This window comes from Tupaia chinensis, unplaced genomic scaffold (genome assembly GCF_000334495.1).
Source record: "Tupaia chinensis unplaced genomic scaffold, TupChi_1.0 Scaffold145208_1, whole genome shotgun sequence".
NCBI lineage: Eukaryota > Metazoa > Chordata > Mammalia > Scandentia > Tupaiidae > Tupaia > Tupaia belangeri.
The window spans coordinates 636,907-654,141 of NW_006205068.1; the positions used below are offsets into that span (position 1 = coordinate 636,907).

A 17,235-nucleotide genomic window follows, 5' to 3' on the forward strand; every position below is an offset into this window, starting at 1 on the left:
GGGTTCCTGCCAGAGAGGCCTGTGACACAGGGCCCAGGGCTTCTCGCCCTTTCCAGTGGGAGTGTGGCATGGCTAAGAAGGTGAAGATTCCTACTTGCTACTTAATCTTGACCGTTGGCGGTTTGTCATGGCAAGATCTTACTGTCAGAGACCCTGGCAGATGTCACATTTCCTTGGAGTTAGTGGACTAGGATTTTTCCGCTCACTTTGCAGTGAGAGTGAGAACTGGGCAAAAATTGAGGCTCGATTTTTCAGTTGGAAAAAGAAGGTAATGTTTTTCTTCAGATGTATTTCTTTCTTACATGTATGTCACATGAACCAAAGCAAACCCTAAAGCAGCTACTTCGGGGTCCCTGAGTTAGCCTGCATTTCCTCCAGGCGCATAAACAGCCTGGCCCTCTGTTGAGCAAGTGGTCAGTGTGGTGGGAAGGCCCTGGCTAGCAGTGGGGGTGGAGTTCCCCTTTCCTGCCTGGTCCTGTTCAACAATAAAAGGCTATTGTTCCAAGCCTGTCACTTCAGAGTCTTTTTATTAATGATGAATTCACTTTGTTGTGTTTTTAAGGCTGTTATATTTCACCCTAATGAATATAACCCCAGCTATTCCATCACAGTGGAGTTTTCCTGTAGAACCACGTATTCTGACAGGTTGCAGGGTCCAGCCTTGCCTGCCTTGTGTCAGCCTGGGCTGGCTTGGACCCCACATTTCATCTGGTAAATCTGACCAGAAGCCTAGACAAGGGAAAATTTTTCTCCAGAGTCAGATAAAGGGGTGCCAGGGACCTGTGAGTAGGCTTTCGCACCCTCCTGTCCCAGTTCTGGCACTTCCTGGCACTAGGTCAGGGTTTGCCTCTTCTAGATGACTTCAGAGATAACAGTGGGAAAGGGAGATCCCACGAACAGAGTGCTGGGGAAGTTCCATGGTCAGATCTGCATTACTGTCGCAGGCTCTACCCTGAAGTCATGGTCAAAGGCTGGTCTGAACTGTCACTGTTAGCCTGGGAGAGCTTAAAGGTGACCCACAGGGCTGGTGGACACTAGCACCCCTGGCAGTACCAAACCCCCTCTAGGTGGTGGCGGCCCCTCTTGATGTCTCCCATAGCCTTAGAGTGACACAGGAGATCTTTACCACCAGTGTCTTTCATACTTTGCCCTCCTCATGAAAGGTTAGTACACACTTAGAAGAAACTCGGTCTCTAAGAGACCTTGAAACTCATGTCAAAAATGGAACCAGTGGAGGACCAGCAGTTAGCGTAATGGCTACGTTGCTGGACTCCCATGTAGTCGACTGTGGTTCGAGTCCCGGAACCGGTGGCTTAAACTCACGCAGGGCATGTATGCGTGCGGGCCCAAGATCCCGAGAGGAGAATGGAGGAGAAGGGATTGTGGCGTGGCCATCCCCCCTGGGGGGTGATTTCTCGCTTTCTATCTCTCAGTCTCTGTCTTTCTGGCAAGCGCACCTGCCCTATAGCCAAAAAAAAAAAAAAAACTCTCCAAAAATGGAACCAGGCTTGCATCTGAAATCAGAGTAATAAAGTCAACTCTTCATGGCTCTCCTCACCTCGGTTAAATGGATGGATTCGCTTTTCTAGATTCACCTGCAAATAAGTGGGCAGAAGCCCTTACCAGCCTCTCTATGGGTGACAGGTGGTGAGCCGTGTCTGCAGCAAGATTCACACGCAGCCTGCAGACCCTGTGGACCACGTTCCCCACTGTACTTTCCCGTTGTAAGTTGGCCTGTTGAGTTCTTTAACAAGTCTGTTTATGAAAAATTTAAAATAGGCCTTGAATGAGTCTGTCAATTTCTAGGATCTTGAACCTTTGGACCCATGATGCAGATTGATTTAAAACATTCGAAATGTCCTTTTTCTTCACTTAAACCAACTAAAATTGATTGGCATTGGGACCAGCAAATGGCATAGTGGTTACATCACTGGACTCCCACATGGCTGACCACTACTGATTCCTGAACCTGGTGGCTTCAAAATCACACTGGGGGTGTGTGTGTGCATGCTGAAGATCCTGGGAGGAGAAGGGATTGTGGAGTGGCCATTCCCCCTAGGGGATGATTTCTCACTTTCCTTCTCACTATGTCTGTCTGTCTGTCTCTCTCTCTCTCTCTCTCTCTCTCTCTCTCTCTCTCTCTCTCCACATTCCCTAAGACAAACACCTCAACAACAACAACAAAAAGACTGATTGCCATGCTATTCTCCATTGACACAGTGTAGGCAGGAGGTTCTGAGTTAATTGCTAAAGTCCCTGTTGGTTGCCCCTCTGTCCCAAGTTCCCCTAACCAGTGCTTTCACTCGTAACCCATATAACGTACTGCCAGAGTAACCTGGAGTACCGTGCAGAGGGACACGATAAAGGTGCCAGATTGGTTGTAGCACCTAAGCATTCACTACAGAACCAGAGCCTTAAACCCTTCAAGGGTCTTAAACACTGAAAGAAAAGGAGGGCTCCATCATGAGACCTCCCTGGAAGTGTCACTGTAGCACCAGAACACCCTTGGCTGGGGCCCACTGTGCTGTGATCAGTCTCAGTTTATCAATACTATGTACTGAGTTAAGGTATATGTGATGAAGTGTAAAAAACTGTATTTTATAGCTGTGGTGGTTAGTTTAACATGTTTTGTATATATGGCTTTTATAAATCTATTAAAATTTGCTTTAAATTCCACTCGTCCTCTTAACATGTTACATCCCATCGAAGTGCAGCTTGGCTACCCCAACTGCTGTTGCACATGAAACCCTCTCACTACGGCCACCTACTCCTGCCTTCGAAAGGAAGGATATGCAAAACAGTGGCTCCTCAAATGTGTGTGAGGGTTGCATCCACAGGCTTCCAGGGTAAAATTGTACCTGTGAGACAGGTGCCTTGCCAGTAGCAGAGATCTCCTTAGGGACTTTGATGTGTGCCTAATACACCTGTCAGGTTCAAAGGCTACCAAACAGGATGAAGGGGGAGTAGTTGTTACAGGGCTTGGTACTTGGCCTGAGCCCCTATCCTTCATTTCCTTCTCTGTCCTCTTCCTTATGTTTTCAGTCCTCCAGGTCTTCTTCATCACGTTCCTTGGCAGGAATCTCATGTATCATGTTTATTCAACAACAGAGTCCATCATTTTTCAGCTTATAACCACCACAACCACAGCTTTCTAGGTATGGGTGAAATACGAGAAAGCAACTGGCTGACAATGTTGGACCTCTAGAGTCTGAAAAAATGCTACAGGTAGTATCAGTATAAATAGAAATAATGACATCTCCCCCCTAAAACAAACAAAATTAGACTTTCCTATTTGCTATATCACATCAAAAGTATCTACCTGGACCTTGAAAAATTCCAGAATTGAGGAGTGAGCACATCTGTGAAGTGACCAGTTCAATAGGTAAGTATTTGTTTTTGAGGGGGAGAGGTTTTTTGCTGTAGGGCATGTGCGCTTGCTAGACAGACAGAGAGACAGAGAGACAGAAAGCGAGAAATCACCGCCAGGGGGGATGGCTATGCCGCAATCCCTTCTCCTCCATTCTCTCAAGATTTTTGGCACTCACGCACACACGCCCAGCGTGAGTTTAAGCCGCAGGGTCCAGGACTCGAACAGCGGTTGACTACGTGGGAGTCCAGCGACATAGCCATTATGCTAACTGCTAGTCCCGATAGATAAGTATTTAACAAACCTCTGGCAGAGTGATTACACACAGGAGATGTTTATTGGGCGGCTGTATGCATGTATAAATGAAATAAATACTTCTTTGGATTAAATCTGATTGATGACCCTTTGATCTTCCTGTGTTTGGATATTCATATCTTTCTCCAAGTTTGGAAAGTTTTTTGTTATTATTGTTTTGAATAACATTTGTATTCATTTGTCATTCTCAGGCTGTCATGGTAACAAAGGAGCAGTCTCGGCGAGGAGGCCTGTTATGGTTTGGATAATGGTTTACTCCTCAAAGATTCATGTTTTGAAACTTGATCCCCAGTGTAATGGCATGGCAATGGTAAGAGGTAGGCCTAGTAGGTGGTGAGTGGATCATAGAGTCATCACTATAATGAATGGATTAACATTTTATAAGACCCAGGGTCCCAAGAGTGGGTTATGTGATATAGGGAATATATCTCCCCCCACATCTCTCTCTGCATGCATTCACCGTCATTTCTGCTTTTGTCAGCCATGTGATGCCAGTCCCACTTAGGACTTTCCAGCCACCAGAATTGTGAGTCAAATAAATCTCTATTCTTTCTAAATCACCTGGTCTGAGGTATTTCTGTAAGCAACACTAGATCAGCCTAAAACAAGGCCCTTCCATGAAAAGTAGAACATTCCCATTCTAGAGGCAGTACCTCACACAAAAAACTGTCACACAACCTTATAAATAGAGTCTAGGGACCAGCAGTTACCATAATGGCTATGTTGCTGAACTCCCATGTAGTCGACTGCGGTTCGAGTCCCAGAACCAGTGGCTTAAACTCACACCAAGCGCGTGTGGGTGTGTGCACAAGATCCTGAGAGGAGAATGGAGGAGAAGGGATTGCGGCGTGGCCATCCCCCCGAGGGGGTGATTTCTCACTTTCTATCTCTCTGTCTTTCTGGCAAGTGCACACGCCCTATAGCAAAAACCTCTAAAAAAAAAAAAAGAAATAGAGTCTAATGGGTACCTCGAGTTCTATGCAGGAAGAAATTTCTTACTAAAGTCAAATCATGACTTCTCCCATTTTCACTTAGATTTCTAGAATTTCATCCTCTGCAAGGCTTTTTTTCTTAACTCAGTTTTATAGCATTCACTAATTTGGGGAATGAAAATGTAAATATATAAGCATTATAGAATATCTGAATAACAATTTATTCTGTATTTCAAAGTAATCCATTATCTCAATACTAAAAATGCCTTCATTTAGTTGTATTCTCACCCTGCTTCCAGACTTTTAAAAAAATAAGAGCATGCTGTATAATCAAGTAGTGATTAAAGCACATAATCGGAACAAAGGTGTTACCTTCAAGAGAAGCCTGCTGAGGTGCTGAGACTGAGCAGCACAGGGCAGTACAGGGAGGTGCCTGGACTCCTGCCTGGAATCCATGACAAACTCTGGGTTGCACTAGCAAGAGCCTCACGTCGAATGACTGCTTCAGGGTGAAGCTGACAGGGAAAGCCACGCCAGAAGAGCAGCAGGAACAGAAAGGGTACACTTGACGTTTCCTCCGTCACCTGCCATACGAGCCCCAGCAGGCCTTGGTTCTGTCCAGTCAGAGGAAGTGGTGTGGCAGCCAGACAGCCACAGATCCCACCCTGCCTGACCACTGGAAGGAGGCTTTGGAGCCCCTCACCAAGACATCCCACGTGTTATTCCAGAGTGGCACAGGTGGAACATGGTTGAGGCTGGATATCATTTTCACATTTATTTCCACCATGTTTTCTCTCTTCTCATACATTCGGAATAAATTGCTGGTGCTGTCCTGCACCCTGGCCTTGCCATTAAGTGATTCCTCTTAGAAAGGTGTATGTTCGGGCCAGCAGGTGGCACAGTAGTTGTGACACTGGACTCCCACATGGCCAACTGCGGTTTGAGTCCTGGACCTGGCAGCTTGAAGGTCACACTCGGGGGGTGTGTGTGCGTGCCCAAAATCCCAAGAGGAAGAAGGAGGAGAAAAGATTGCAGCATGGCCATCCCCCGTAGGGGGTGATCTCTCACTTTCTCTCTCCTTGTCTCCCTGTCCCTGGGAAACACATATACTATAGCAAAAATTTATCTTAAAAAAAAAAAAAAAAAAAAAGAAAGAAAGATGCAAGTTCTGCCTGTCCGGGCCCTTGCTCTTACAGGGCTTCACTCCTTCTCTCCAGGAGCCTGCCCAGGCCCTTTCTCAAACAAGGGTTCTCCCGGGAGCCCCTTGACCGACTTTCTCTCTGATTCCTCCTTCTCCAAGGAAATGAGGGCCAGAGTCCTGTCAGGCAAGGCTGGACTTCTCCCTGAAGGCTCTAAGGGAGCTGTGTCCTCATCACAGAAGAAAAACAGTGGAAACTAACAAGGAAGTCAGAGACCAAAGACCGCAGAGGATCCTCAGACAGCACCTGATCCAGTCAGAAGCTAGCTAGTCTCCCTCAGGGAGCCTTTTGGTAAGGAAAGGCAGTTCACTTCTCCTTTTTTTTTTTTTTTTTGAGAGAGATTTTTGCTATAGGGCACGTGCGCTCGCCAGACAGAGAGAGAGAGAGACAGAGAGATAGAAAGCGAGAAATCACCCCCCACACACACACAGGGGAGATGGCCACGCCGCAATCCCTTCTCCTCCATTCTCCTCTCAGGATCTTGGTCATGCGCACACACACACCCGGTATGAGTTTAAGCCACCGGGTCCGGGACTCGGACCACGGTCGACTACGTGGGAGTCCATCGACATAGCCATTACGCTAACTGCTGGTCCCAAGGCAGTTTACTTTTTACTGTTTCTTCCAACACCTATCTAAGGTAAGAGCTGGAATTCAAATGCAGCATCCCTGACCATTCTAAACTAGATCGGCCTTTCCATCCACTATCACAGACTAGCAAGAGAAGCCCGTTAAACAGCCTTGTAGACCGGGAGATGACATAAAGAAACAGGAGGGGTCCTTAGAATATCAGTGGGACCAAGGAGAGGACATGCTGCGAAGTGAGGTGTAAGCTGTGCCCTAGCCAGAAAACCAAGTTCAGAGTGGAGGGAAGGACTCCCTCCCCAAGAGAAAAGCAGGCAGAGAGGGCCCAGAGTGCCCAAGAGCTTGGAACTGGGGCCAAGGAGCCAGTGTGGCCAGACTGCCAGAAGAGAGGTTGGCCCAGCGATGCCAGGTTGGCCCAGAAATGCCAGCCTGGCCCAGTTGCTGTTCAACAAAAGTGTGTTCATTAAAATGTCCCTGTAATGGGCCTTCTGGGTAATCTCATTCCTGGAACCTGTTTGATTTAATTTCTGGTTAACTTGTTGAGAGCTTAGGGTCATTTCAGAGAGGGTACAAGATCAGACCGGCCTGGCTGTTGTACACCCTTAGCCTCAGGAAACAGAGGCTGAGGTATTTGATTGACTTATTGATGGATATTTCGGGTTGCCTCGGGTCATCATTCAGAATACAAGAAGGGTGAGGCATGAACGGAACACATAGTGACCCCAGGACATTTCTTGGAAGTTGCTTTTTAAAATAAACCCCTGACATAGCTTGTTTTCATTTGCCTCTTTACCAAGAAGCTGAGTTCAAAAATAACCCTCAGTTATTTTAGGTTCTCATTAATCAAGGTGATGCTGTATAATACTGGAAAAGGAGAGACCTTGCTAGCCATTTCCACCAGTTATTTGCATTGATTTCAACAGCTCTCAAAAGCCGTGGTTCTTTACCATGAAGTAGGAGGTATTTCCTAGATTACGCTGCAGTGTTTATCTTTGACAGCCTGTTACTCTAAGGGCCATAAATTTGCTATTTCCTTGTATTTCCTTGAAACTGGGTTTCTCTATGTGTGCAGTTGCCCCCACAGGGATCAAAACTAATCTGGCTTGACTAAAGACTTTGCTCTGCTTCTCTGCCCCCCACCTCCTACTACTAGTTCTGGAGCAGCCTGCAGGGAGGGCGCCAGACGCCCTCCCTCGGATTACGGCCAAGCTGCTCTCTGAGGAGGGTGGCCAGGCCTCTGCAAGCCCCCTCCTGCCCTGCCCTTTCCGTGGCTGTGCAGAGCAGCAACAAACCTGGGCTTGTTGGCTCACAGCACACGCAGGCAGGCTGCAGGTCAGGGCTCTCAGCCTCCTCACTTCCCTTCATCTTCCCTAGGATAAAAATATTTCTGTTGGGGACTCGCCCTTTTTATACAAACAAATCAGTGAAGCCCCAGCAGCTTGGAGTTTTGTTTTTATTGGCATATTCACCTGAGAGAGCCGGCCACCCACCCAGGCAGCTAGTTCTTCTGAGAGCCTGGAAGTGCAGCAGCACCAAAAGGCTTCTTGGTAACCTTAGAAACCAAGGGCGGGAGCTGGGCAAGGGGCTGCCCAGAGTTAGGGTGTAGGCCTCCCTAATCCTTGTTCCTCCTTTCCCACCCTCCTCCCAGTACAGACGCATTCAATTTGCTTTCCCAAGAAAGCCCATAGCACAGGGGCCTCAAATCAGAGCAACCCGTCTGAACTGCAGCTCCCCCACTTCTCAGGCAAGTCTCCAAGCCTGCCTGCGTGTCAGCTGCCACAGCCATAAAGTGAGGATAATGGCATTTGCTGCACACTGTGGTTTTGAGACTTGAGAATGACAGATATAAAAATTGTCTTGGTACTTAGAAGGGACTCATTAAGAGGTGGAATTTGATTACAAGAAAAGATTAGCCTGTCTTTCCCTGCAGATCTGGCTTTGGAAGCCAGTTCCTCCCTCTAAGGCCTGCCTGTCCCTTCCCATTCGGTCTGTAGAGTGGCTCCTCTTGCCACTGTACGTGGACCTTCTATATGTGAGTGTGTTCCTGCAATGTTCTAGCATCCCCTTTGAACTTGGTGGGAGCTAAATAAGGACTCAACTTTACTATTAGCTGCTTGACTAAGCCATTGCATGTTTATTTTTAAGTCCTTTGGAGATTTCTTTCATCACAGAAAGGCCTGAGTCAGATGTCCCACAGGACAGTGTTAACAGGATAGTACCCCTCCTTCCTGACTAGACTCTGGGAAGGGGGTGGAGGTGGGGGTTAAACTGACTTTCCTGTTGCATCAGGGCTGATGTCGTGGGCAGTAGGAACAAGTCTTCTCATGCTCTTCAGTGCTGGCTTTGGGCCTCAGGGCTGCCTGAAGAGGAATGTGCTCCTCTTGGTAGGGACACTGTTCACTGCCCCCTTGATCAGAGCACGGTTTAGGTGAGGGGTGCATGTGTGTGTGTCTGTCTATCTGTGTTTAGACCATTCTAGAAGCACATGTTGTTAGTCATCCCAGCCCCATCTCATACATTAACGGCAATACGGACAACATATGTATTGTATGACCCTAACTATTGTTAGCTCCATCTGATCTCCTGAAATGTGTGAGGTTCTCTGAAGAGAGGCCATGACAGACTAGAAGACTGATCCTTATGCATCTCAGAGACATCTGACAGGTAAGCAGATGAGAATGCAATTAAGTCAACTTTGTACATTTTCCTAATTAGAAAAAAAAAAAATTAGTCCCTTGTTTCCTGGAAACCATTATCTCTAAATATCTCAGTTCAGCTCTTGTATGGTGCTCGACCACGTCCTATCTCAGGCTTTAGAAAGATTTGTGATCTGTGGCTTTAACAGAGATGACCTCCATATCTCCTTCTCCATCTCAGCTGTTTTCTCATGGTGACCATCCCAAAGTTCTCTTCACCACCATTATGGACAGAGCCTGGGGCTAATGTTGAGCAGAGGAAGGAATCCTAAATGTTCCCAAAAGTTTTATCTTCAAAACATTCTCTCTAGCAGCATTCTTTAAAAATGTCACTCCCTGGGACGGAAGATGGTGTGGTGGTTAAGGCAGCTGGACTCCCACATGGCTGACCATGGTTTGAGTCCTGGACCTGGCAGCTTGCTTTCTCACTTTCCTTCTCTCCTTCTGTCTCTCTCTCTCTGGCCAACTTCAAAAAATAATAATAATAGTAAAATAATGACAATGAATAATTTTTTTTAAATGTCGCTCCCATCTACAACTGATAAAGTTCTAGTTTTAGCAGTTTGCTTCATCCCACTTCAAAATGTTCTTCTGGGATACTCATCACAGTTGAGAGCCAAAGGACCTGGGCCCAGATAGATGATACAGGTTTAGTTGTTACCACTCTTGCATGAAGGAGCCTTCAGCCTAAGCCAGGCAGGCTAGCCTGTTTTTATCATTTCTGCTTATTCTCATGACATCACCATAGTCATTCACCTTTCACAGAAGACAGAAGGCAACTGAAAAGCAGGTAAAATTGTGTAGCGGGTGTGACAGCATCATCTAAGAAGCAAACCTCACAGAAGCTAGATTTTCCATAAACCCTCCATGGTATTCTCCCTCTCACATGTTCTTTCAGAACCTGGCTACGTCCCTATTCAGAGATGAATCTGTCCCTTCCCATGAACTTGGACTGGTATTTGTGATGGCCTCAATAGAGTAAGTTGGAAGTGATGCTCTATGACTTCTGAAGTCAATCACAAAAGGCCACAAAGCTTCTGTCTCTTTCCCAGAATGCCCACCTAAGGAGGGCAGGCACCATAGTGTAAGGAAACTAGGCCCCACGTGGACAGGACTGAGGCTGACGTCCTGGCTGAACTCCCAGCCAACAGCCACTCAGCCACATGAGCAAACCGTCCTAGAGACAGCCCCTGCAGTCAAGCCACAAGGCAGAGCTTGCATCAGCAGACTCTGGCCTTGATCTTCGTCTTCTGTTACTATTTCACGCTCTGCAGGTGTTTTCCCTGAGCTTTTCCTGCTCTCTCCATCAGTTACCTTCTGGATGAAGCTATGCAAAACAGAACAGGAGATGGAAGAAGATGATGATGCTATTTTTGAATGATGTCTTTGCTTCTCTGAATTCATTGTGTGCTTATCCCTCTGCATTTTTCTGGGATGACACCCAGCTATTTGGCTTCCTCAGTGTGAGATCCATAAGGAAGCTTCAGCACTTCTCACCTACATGGCCTCCTGTTAATTTTTTATCTGTATTTTTGACAGTTTTACTTAGAAGGCCCCTAAGTTTAGAGTCTAACCTACCCACACACAAGACATACGAGCTTCCCTGGGCTTGCTTGCTTGCTTCCAGATGGGCAAAAGAGAGCTGTGTCCCCATCCCCGTCACTCCACAAGGATTCTGCTGTCAGAACCAGAACTGTCCTTGGAATCCGATGTTGCAGGTTGATTGGGACATTTGATAATGATAAAAGTGTCAGTTTAGCAGGAAGGTGTACCAATCAGATGTGTGTGGACATAAAAGAACTTCAGAACAGATGAAGTAAAATTTGACAAAATTAAAGGGAAGCATAGACAATTCCACAGCCACAGATGGATATTTTAATACCCCTTCCTAGCAATGGATAGAACTAGACACCCCCTCCCCCAAAAATCAGAAAGATACAGCTGATCTGAACAACACTACTACCACCTTGGCCTAACTTTTCATAGTAACAGCACAGCTGCCTGTTAGGAAACTGTCCCAAGAATGTCCCTGCAGTTTGTCTTCACTGCAGGTTACAACAGGAGGCAATTTCAGAATGAAGAGGGCCTTAAATCTGCAAATTAGACCCTCCTTTTCTGTGGCAATTATCAATAGAAATGGCATGTTCTCCAGAACTTTCGCAAAAATGCGTGCGAAGTTCCCAAGGACCAGAAAGCCATTAGAGCCACAGAAAGAGACCCATGGTATGTTGTGTGGTTGACACTTTAGATAGAAACAAAACCCCATGACTTCCCTTTGAGTGGAGACCCTGTGTCAGCCTTGAAAGCCGAGGTTACAGTAGCAGAGCCCACAAGCCTAGGACACTCCCATCTGAGCTGCCAGGATGGCTCTCAAGCTCCACTGAAATGACTGAGGGACCCATCAGGTGCATTCCCCCGGCCTAGAAGAAGTAAGCCTACTGCTTCCTTCTGCCCCTGGGGCGTGAGGAGGCTTCATCCCACCCACAGCCAAGTCCAGATTGTGCCCAGGGAAGTGTGGGGAGCAGAAGAATGTTTCTCCCAGGATGCAGGCCACCGTGTTTGCCGTGGAAACCTGCTGGCCCTGTCGCCAGGCTGTGCTTTGGAGCAAGCAGGTGGGACATGTGTACAGCCATCTGAAGACACCTCTTCCTCAGCCTCTCAAGAGGACCTTTCCTTTTAGTCCCATATGGGTCCACAGTGCCCTTTGTCACTGGACAGCAATCGTCAATTGAGTCCCAGGAAGAGACAGACGCTGGGCCCCTGACTTCTTCACTGAACGATGGTCCTTGTCGTGCTAATTCTCTTCTTCCTTCCAGCGACACGGGGAAGACTCAGCTTTGGAGAGTTTGCGGGCACTCAGCTTCCTCCTTAGGGAGGAGAACTTGTCCCCCAGGACCTTGCGTAGCCCTGCACTGTCCCTACCACAGGGCAGGTCCTGCCTCGGGGCTGGGAGCTGCCCTGTGAACATCTCCCACCGTCCAAGTGCATCCACAGCTCTGTCTACCTGGGCCAGCTCCTCCTCGGCCACTTCCCTCTCCAGGGCCTGGATGCATGTGGCCAGCCACTGTTCCTGCTTCCTGATGGCCTCAGCTGGGCCCCCAACCTGCAACGGAGCTTCTGAGGCTGCCAGGGAGCTCAGCCCATCCTCTGGCTCCAGCTCTGGCTCTGCAGAGAAGGCGTGGCCCGATGTATCAGGAGTGAGGGGTTCTGACACGCTGGTGACAGGCTCGGAATCACTCTCACAGCACAAGCCCGAGTCGGCACTGAAGGGCAGGGTGTCTTCTGAGACAGACGGCTCGCCTACCTCCTGGCTTGGCCATGTCCCTGCCACTGCCCGGGTCCAGGCGTGGAGTTTCTGAGAGGGAGAAACACAGGCTGAGTTCTCTCTTTTCAGCACTTGTTCAGCCAGAGAGATGCCCGGAGACACAGCTCCTTACCTAAGAGACCCCACACACACACACACCCAGGTCCTGCAGCATCACTACCCAGGCCAATGTCTGGCTACTGGTGTGAAGGCTCTTCTGAGCAGCAGCTTCTAAGGACTAGAGTCTGGGCTGTGCTGAACCTGGGTGTGACAGCCCAAAAGAGCCCATTTGCCTTTAAGGAACTGTGCCAGCTAGATGGTCACCCACCTGTTATTCAGAGTTAAAATATAAAAAGCTTATCATTAAACTGAAAACGTCTAAGGCAAAGTTAGTAGTTTTGACTCACCGCTTCTTACATTCTTCCTACTACATTTCATGGATGTGCCACATGGCCACATGTTGCCATACTTCCCAACTCTGTTGAATGTTGTGTTGGAGACTTGAAATTGACCATGATCAGAGAATTTACACCATGGAAGTTGGCAGATACTACAGACCAGGGCTTTTTCTTTGAGAGGGCTTTTGACCAGTATACCACTGACTGTTCCCAATAGACAGCAGAGGCCTTTTCTGACCAGGCCCTCAATTATCTCTCTGGCACCCACCAGAGTCCTCTGGAGCTGAACCCAGGACCCTTGGGGGCAGATCCTACACCTGCATTGCTCCCTTCCTCCCTCAGCTGGGCAGAGGCCCCTCTTCCTAGTCCTCTTCTCCAGAGTGCCTTCCACATCACATGGCTGATGCTCACTGAGGAGGAAGGTGTGGGTTAAGCCAGGTTAGGAGGGGGGGAGGCACACTCCTGGTCAGAGGTGGGGGTGGTTGTCTAAGGAGTGGAATAGAAGTTTTACAAGTTCATGTCAAAGAGTCGAACAAGATCCCAGTGAGAAGTCTCAGTCCTGCAGACCAGAGCCGTCCTCATGAGGGTCACCCAAGCCCTTGTTATAAATGGTCATGGTGGCCAGCCCACTCAGTGTGCCACCAGGTGTCACTGCACCTCCTGGGGGACCACTGCTATCTCATCTGTACATGGGCCAGTGAGCCACCTGCTCCTACTCTCAGCCAGACTGCATGGAGGTTTCCACCTAAGTAACCTGCCCATCGGGGCCTTCCAACTGGGGGAGCTGTTTCCTCTAAGCTCTCTTACTATTTACTGTCAGAGTCATTCAGAGATGAGACACGTGGGGGCAGCAGTGTGATCTGGAGATGGCAAAGTGAGGTGAGCAGACCGGGAGCTATCAGCATCCCCTGGGAGCCTGCTTGAAATGCAAATTCTCACAGCACCCCAGAGATGCCAAAGTACTGAGCCAGCCATCCGGGGGACTGTCACGAGTCTATTCTAAGAACCACTTCCCTATTTTGCCCGTGCCTTGAGCGTGGACTACTTTGCTGCCCAGCCTCAGAGGACCTCCTGGTTTGAGTCCCAGACCCAAGAGCTTGAGAAACACACTAGGTACATGTGCATGTATGTCCAAAATCCCAGAAAGAGGAAGAAATGGAGGAATGGGATTGCAGTGTGACCATGCCCTGTGGGGAGGGTACTTTCTCATTTACCCCCACCCCCATCTCTCCTGTGAGTGCATATGATTTGGCAAAAAAAAAAAAAAAAAATTTCTTTTATTATTATTTTTTAAAATTTGCTAGAGAGCACATGCGCTCACCAGAGAGAGAAGAGAAAGGGAAAATGAAAAAGCAAGCCGCCAGGTCTGGGACTAAAATCGCGACTGGCCACATTGGATCTGGCACCTCAACCATCACACTACCTGCTGGCTTCATGGCAGAAAAAAAAAAGTTAATTAAAATTTACTCTAGAGCTGACCAGCCTGGTGACACAGTTATAAACATACGGGTCACAGCCAGCATGAATGAACTGCAGTGCTGGTGGCTACAAAGCTGTGGGTTTGCATCTGGCCTATACACAGGCCAGGCAGGTGCACATGGGCCCAGGATCCTGACCACCTGGAGGCCTAGGGAAAAGAGATCGCAGCAAGACCCTGTTGGGAGTCCTTCCGCCTCTCTTGCGCACATGAGAGAGGGACTAAATAAACTTTAGTCATGACTAAAATAAACTTTAAAAAATTCATTAAGCCAGAGCTATGTGGTCTATAGGTCTTATGCCTTCATTGGAATAAAAACTTTTAACTTGTCTGCATCCAGAGGTGGGTTTCAGGAAAAGTAAACACCGCTTGTCTTTGAACTCAGTCAAGTTTCTGAGTTCACAATCTTCCCACAGGAACTAGGGCTGTGGCTCAGGCCGACAGCAGAGGGCAGCAGCCCCACGCGGGCTCCTGCCGCAGGGTGAAGTATGAGCAGCCTGCCTGGATAAAGGCCTCCCACTGAGGCCTGCACTTCCTCTGGGCGTCAGTGATTCACGTGTCCCAGAAAACAGCAGGGAAAGAAGAAAGAAAGTGCTACTCTGGGAGATGGAGGAGGCTACCACGCCAGGAAGGCCCTTTGTGAGAAGCTACCAGCTGAGTGGATTGGCTCCTAACGACTTAGTAAATACCAACTCCTGTACTGACTGAGAACGGAAAGATACAGGTTCCCTTTGTCCCTCCACCCCGTGCAACCTACAGGTCACAGACAGCAGTAATCTGGGAGTTCCTGGAGGAGGTCAACACTAACAAGGTTCTTTGATCCTTCTGGGACTAGCACTACACAGGACTGGCAGCTTACAGGAAGGAGCGCCCGTGTCCCTGGCCTCTATGCAGTCTCCAGTCTCCTGCCGTCGCTCCACAAGCTCTTGTCTACCAGCAGCAGAGCGCACTCACCTTGTACCTCTCAAGGAGCTTGAATCCCAGGACGTGCTGCAGCTTCCGCAGACAGATGGGACACAGGTCCAGCGGCCGCCGCAGGGCCTCGTCCACACTGAGTGCCCCCTGCATGAGGCAGCGGAGCCAGCGGCAGTTCCCCAGGCCGAGGAGGTGGCAAAGCTCATGGCATGTGACCTGGAAGGGAAGATCCCCACTGCCTTTGCAACCTTGACAATCTACCTGACAGATCCCCAGATTTCTGAGCAATCCCAGAAGGGCCTAGATGCAGCCCTAGGAGCCTCAGGACCCCTCCAGAAGACTGACACCTCCTGATTGCCAGGAAATAGTCCAGCCACCTCTTGGGGCCTGGCCTCAGACTGCACATGGCACCTCTGAGGCCCACTCTGGGACCCCAAGGAGAAAAGTGAGCAGGCATAGTCAGCTCTGAGGAAGTCGCAGAACACTGGGGCTTAGGAGCAGGACACAAGGTTCAAATCCCAGGCTTGCTGTTTCACTGCTGTGTGGCCTTGGACAAAACCTTGGCATTAATCCTGAGCCTTGGTTTCCTCACTCCGAAGATCCCAAGGATCTTCTTGCAAAAATCAGACAGTTTAACTAGGCAGACTTATAGGACACAGCCCACTCACGTCTTCTGCATGTCTCCCAGCCCTCCCTCTTCCTGTGCCCCACCTCTCCACCCCTGGCCTCATGCTTACCTTGCAGCACTGAACCATCCCCAGGGCGCTGAAGCACAGGGCCTGGCCTCTGTCCTGCAGGGGGGTCTCAGGAACATCTGCTGCCGCCTCTATCAGGGCTGGATCGGGGCCACTAGGCCCCAATTGCAGGAATTCTCCTGAGAACCGGGCAAAGCTGCAGATGCCTACTTCTGGAGAAAAGCAGAGAAGGAGGCTCAGGAGACCTTCAGTTTCAGGACGAAAAGCCTGAGGACACACCAGTCCAGGAAGGCCCAGCCCTGCCATCTATTGATGTGAAGGCCAACGTAGGGTAGAGGCCAGGGTAGGGAGCAGCCTCTTGCCCAAGAGGAGCTGAAAGTTGAAAGGTGGCTGTTTCCAGATACAGCCATTACCTTGGAAGAGGAGGTACTTGGGACGAGAGCACCGAGGGGATGTGCACAATGTCCTTCACCCATGGGGGGCCATGCAGGCCACACCAGCCTTCCCTCCCAGGCAGGAAACTGCCGGGTCCCTGGCTCACCATGCCCTGGAAGGAACTTGCCAAAGGTGAAGCTCCAGGCCTCGTGGGGGTACAGGTCAGACAGCGTGAGGCCCAGCACACACAGTGCATCCCCTGGCTTATTGTTCTTCAAGAAGGACAGGATGCCATCTGAGGGGGAGAGGGCCAGAGGGGACACAGAGTCAGGAAGCAGTGGGGGCCCCGGGCTCAGGGCAGGTAAAATCCACCAGGAACCAGCTCTTTCCAAAGTCAGACACTAGCGATGCCTGGTCTGAGGCTGAGAACTCAAAGCCACCAAGCCGCACAGCAGAGTGAAGTCTGCTGTGAAGGCACCAGCCACAGAGTCAGTCAACCATCGGGAGAGCTGATCTAGACATGGCAGGTCTGAGATGCCCATCAGCATGAAGGAGGGATGCTAGGAAGGCCAGCAAGAGCTGTCAGTGGAAGTTCCTTCACAGCCCTAGAGTGGGAGGAGCTGCCCCAGCAGCTGAACAGTGACCCTGAGGTGTCCCAGCCCTGAGAATGTGGTGAAAGGGACCTGGCAAAAGGGACTTTGCAGCTGTAAGTAAAATAAGGCTCTTAAGATGGCAGAATATTTTGTTATGCAGGTGGTCTCAACATAATCCAAGGGTCCTTGTAAGAGAGACAGGAGGGTCAGGGCCAGAGAAAGTGATAAGGAGGGAGGAAGGACCATGGCCAAGGAGTGTGGGCACCTCCAGAAGCTAGAAGGGGCAGGAAGCACACTCTCCAGAGCCTCTCAGAGGAATATGGCACTGCCGACAGCTTGACCACAGCCCCTGAGACTTGTGACCCCAGAACTGCAAGGTAATTG

At 49.2% G+C, this 17,235-nt stretch overlaps 1 protein-coding gene across 2 annotated transcripts in view; it reads right to left on the reverse strand.

Annotated features, from left to right (window-relative positions):
- Positions 1-10,884: 10,884 nt before the first annotated feature.
- Positions 10,885-17,235, reverse strand: part of AMZ1 (archaelysin family metallopeptidase 1) — a 35,498-nt gene continuing 29,147 nt past the window's right edge. For both annotated transcript variants that reach the window (XM_006167839.2, XM_006167840.2), the window contains exons 4-7: positions 16,425-16,553; positions 15,926-16,095; positions 15,228-15,404; positions 10,885-12,449 (exon numbers count right to left, since the gene is read on the reverse strand). In XM_006167839.2, coding sequence (XP_006167901.1) covers positions 11,889-12,449; positions 15,228-15,404; positions 15,926-16,095; positions 16,425-16,553 — 1,037 coding nt within the window. In that variant the 3' untranslated portion in view covers positions 10,885-11,888. The remainder of the gene's footprint in view (positions 12,450-15,227; positions 15,405-15,925; positions 16,096-16,424; positions 16,554-17,235) is intronic.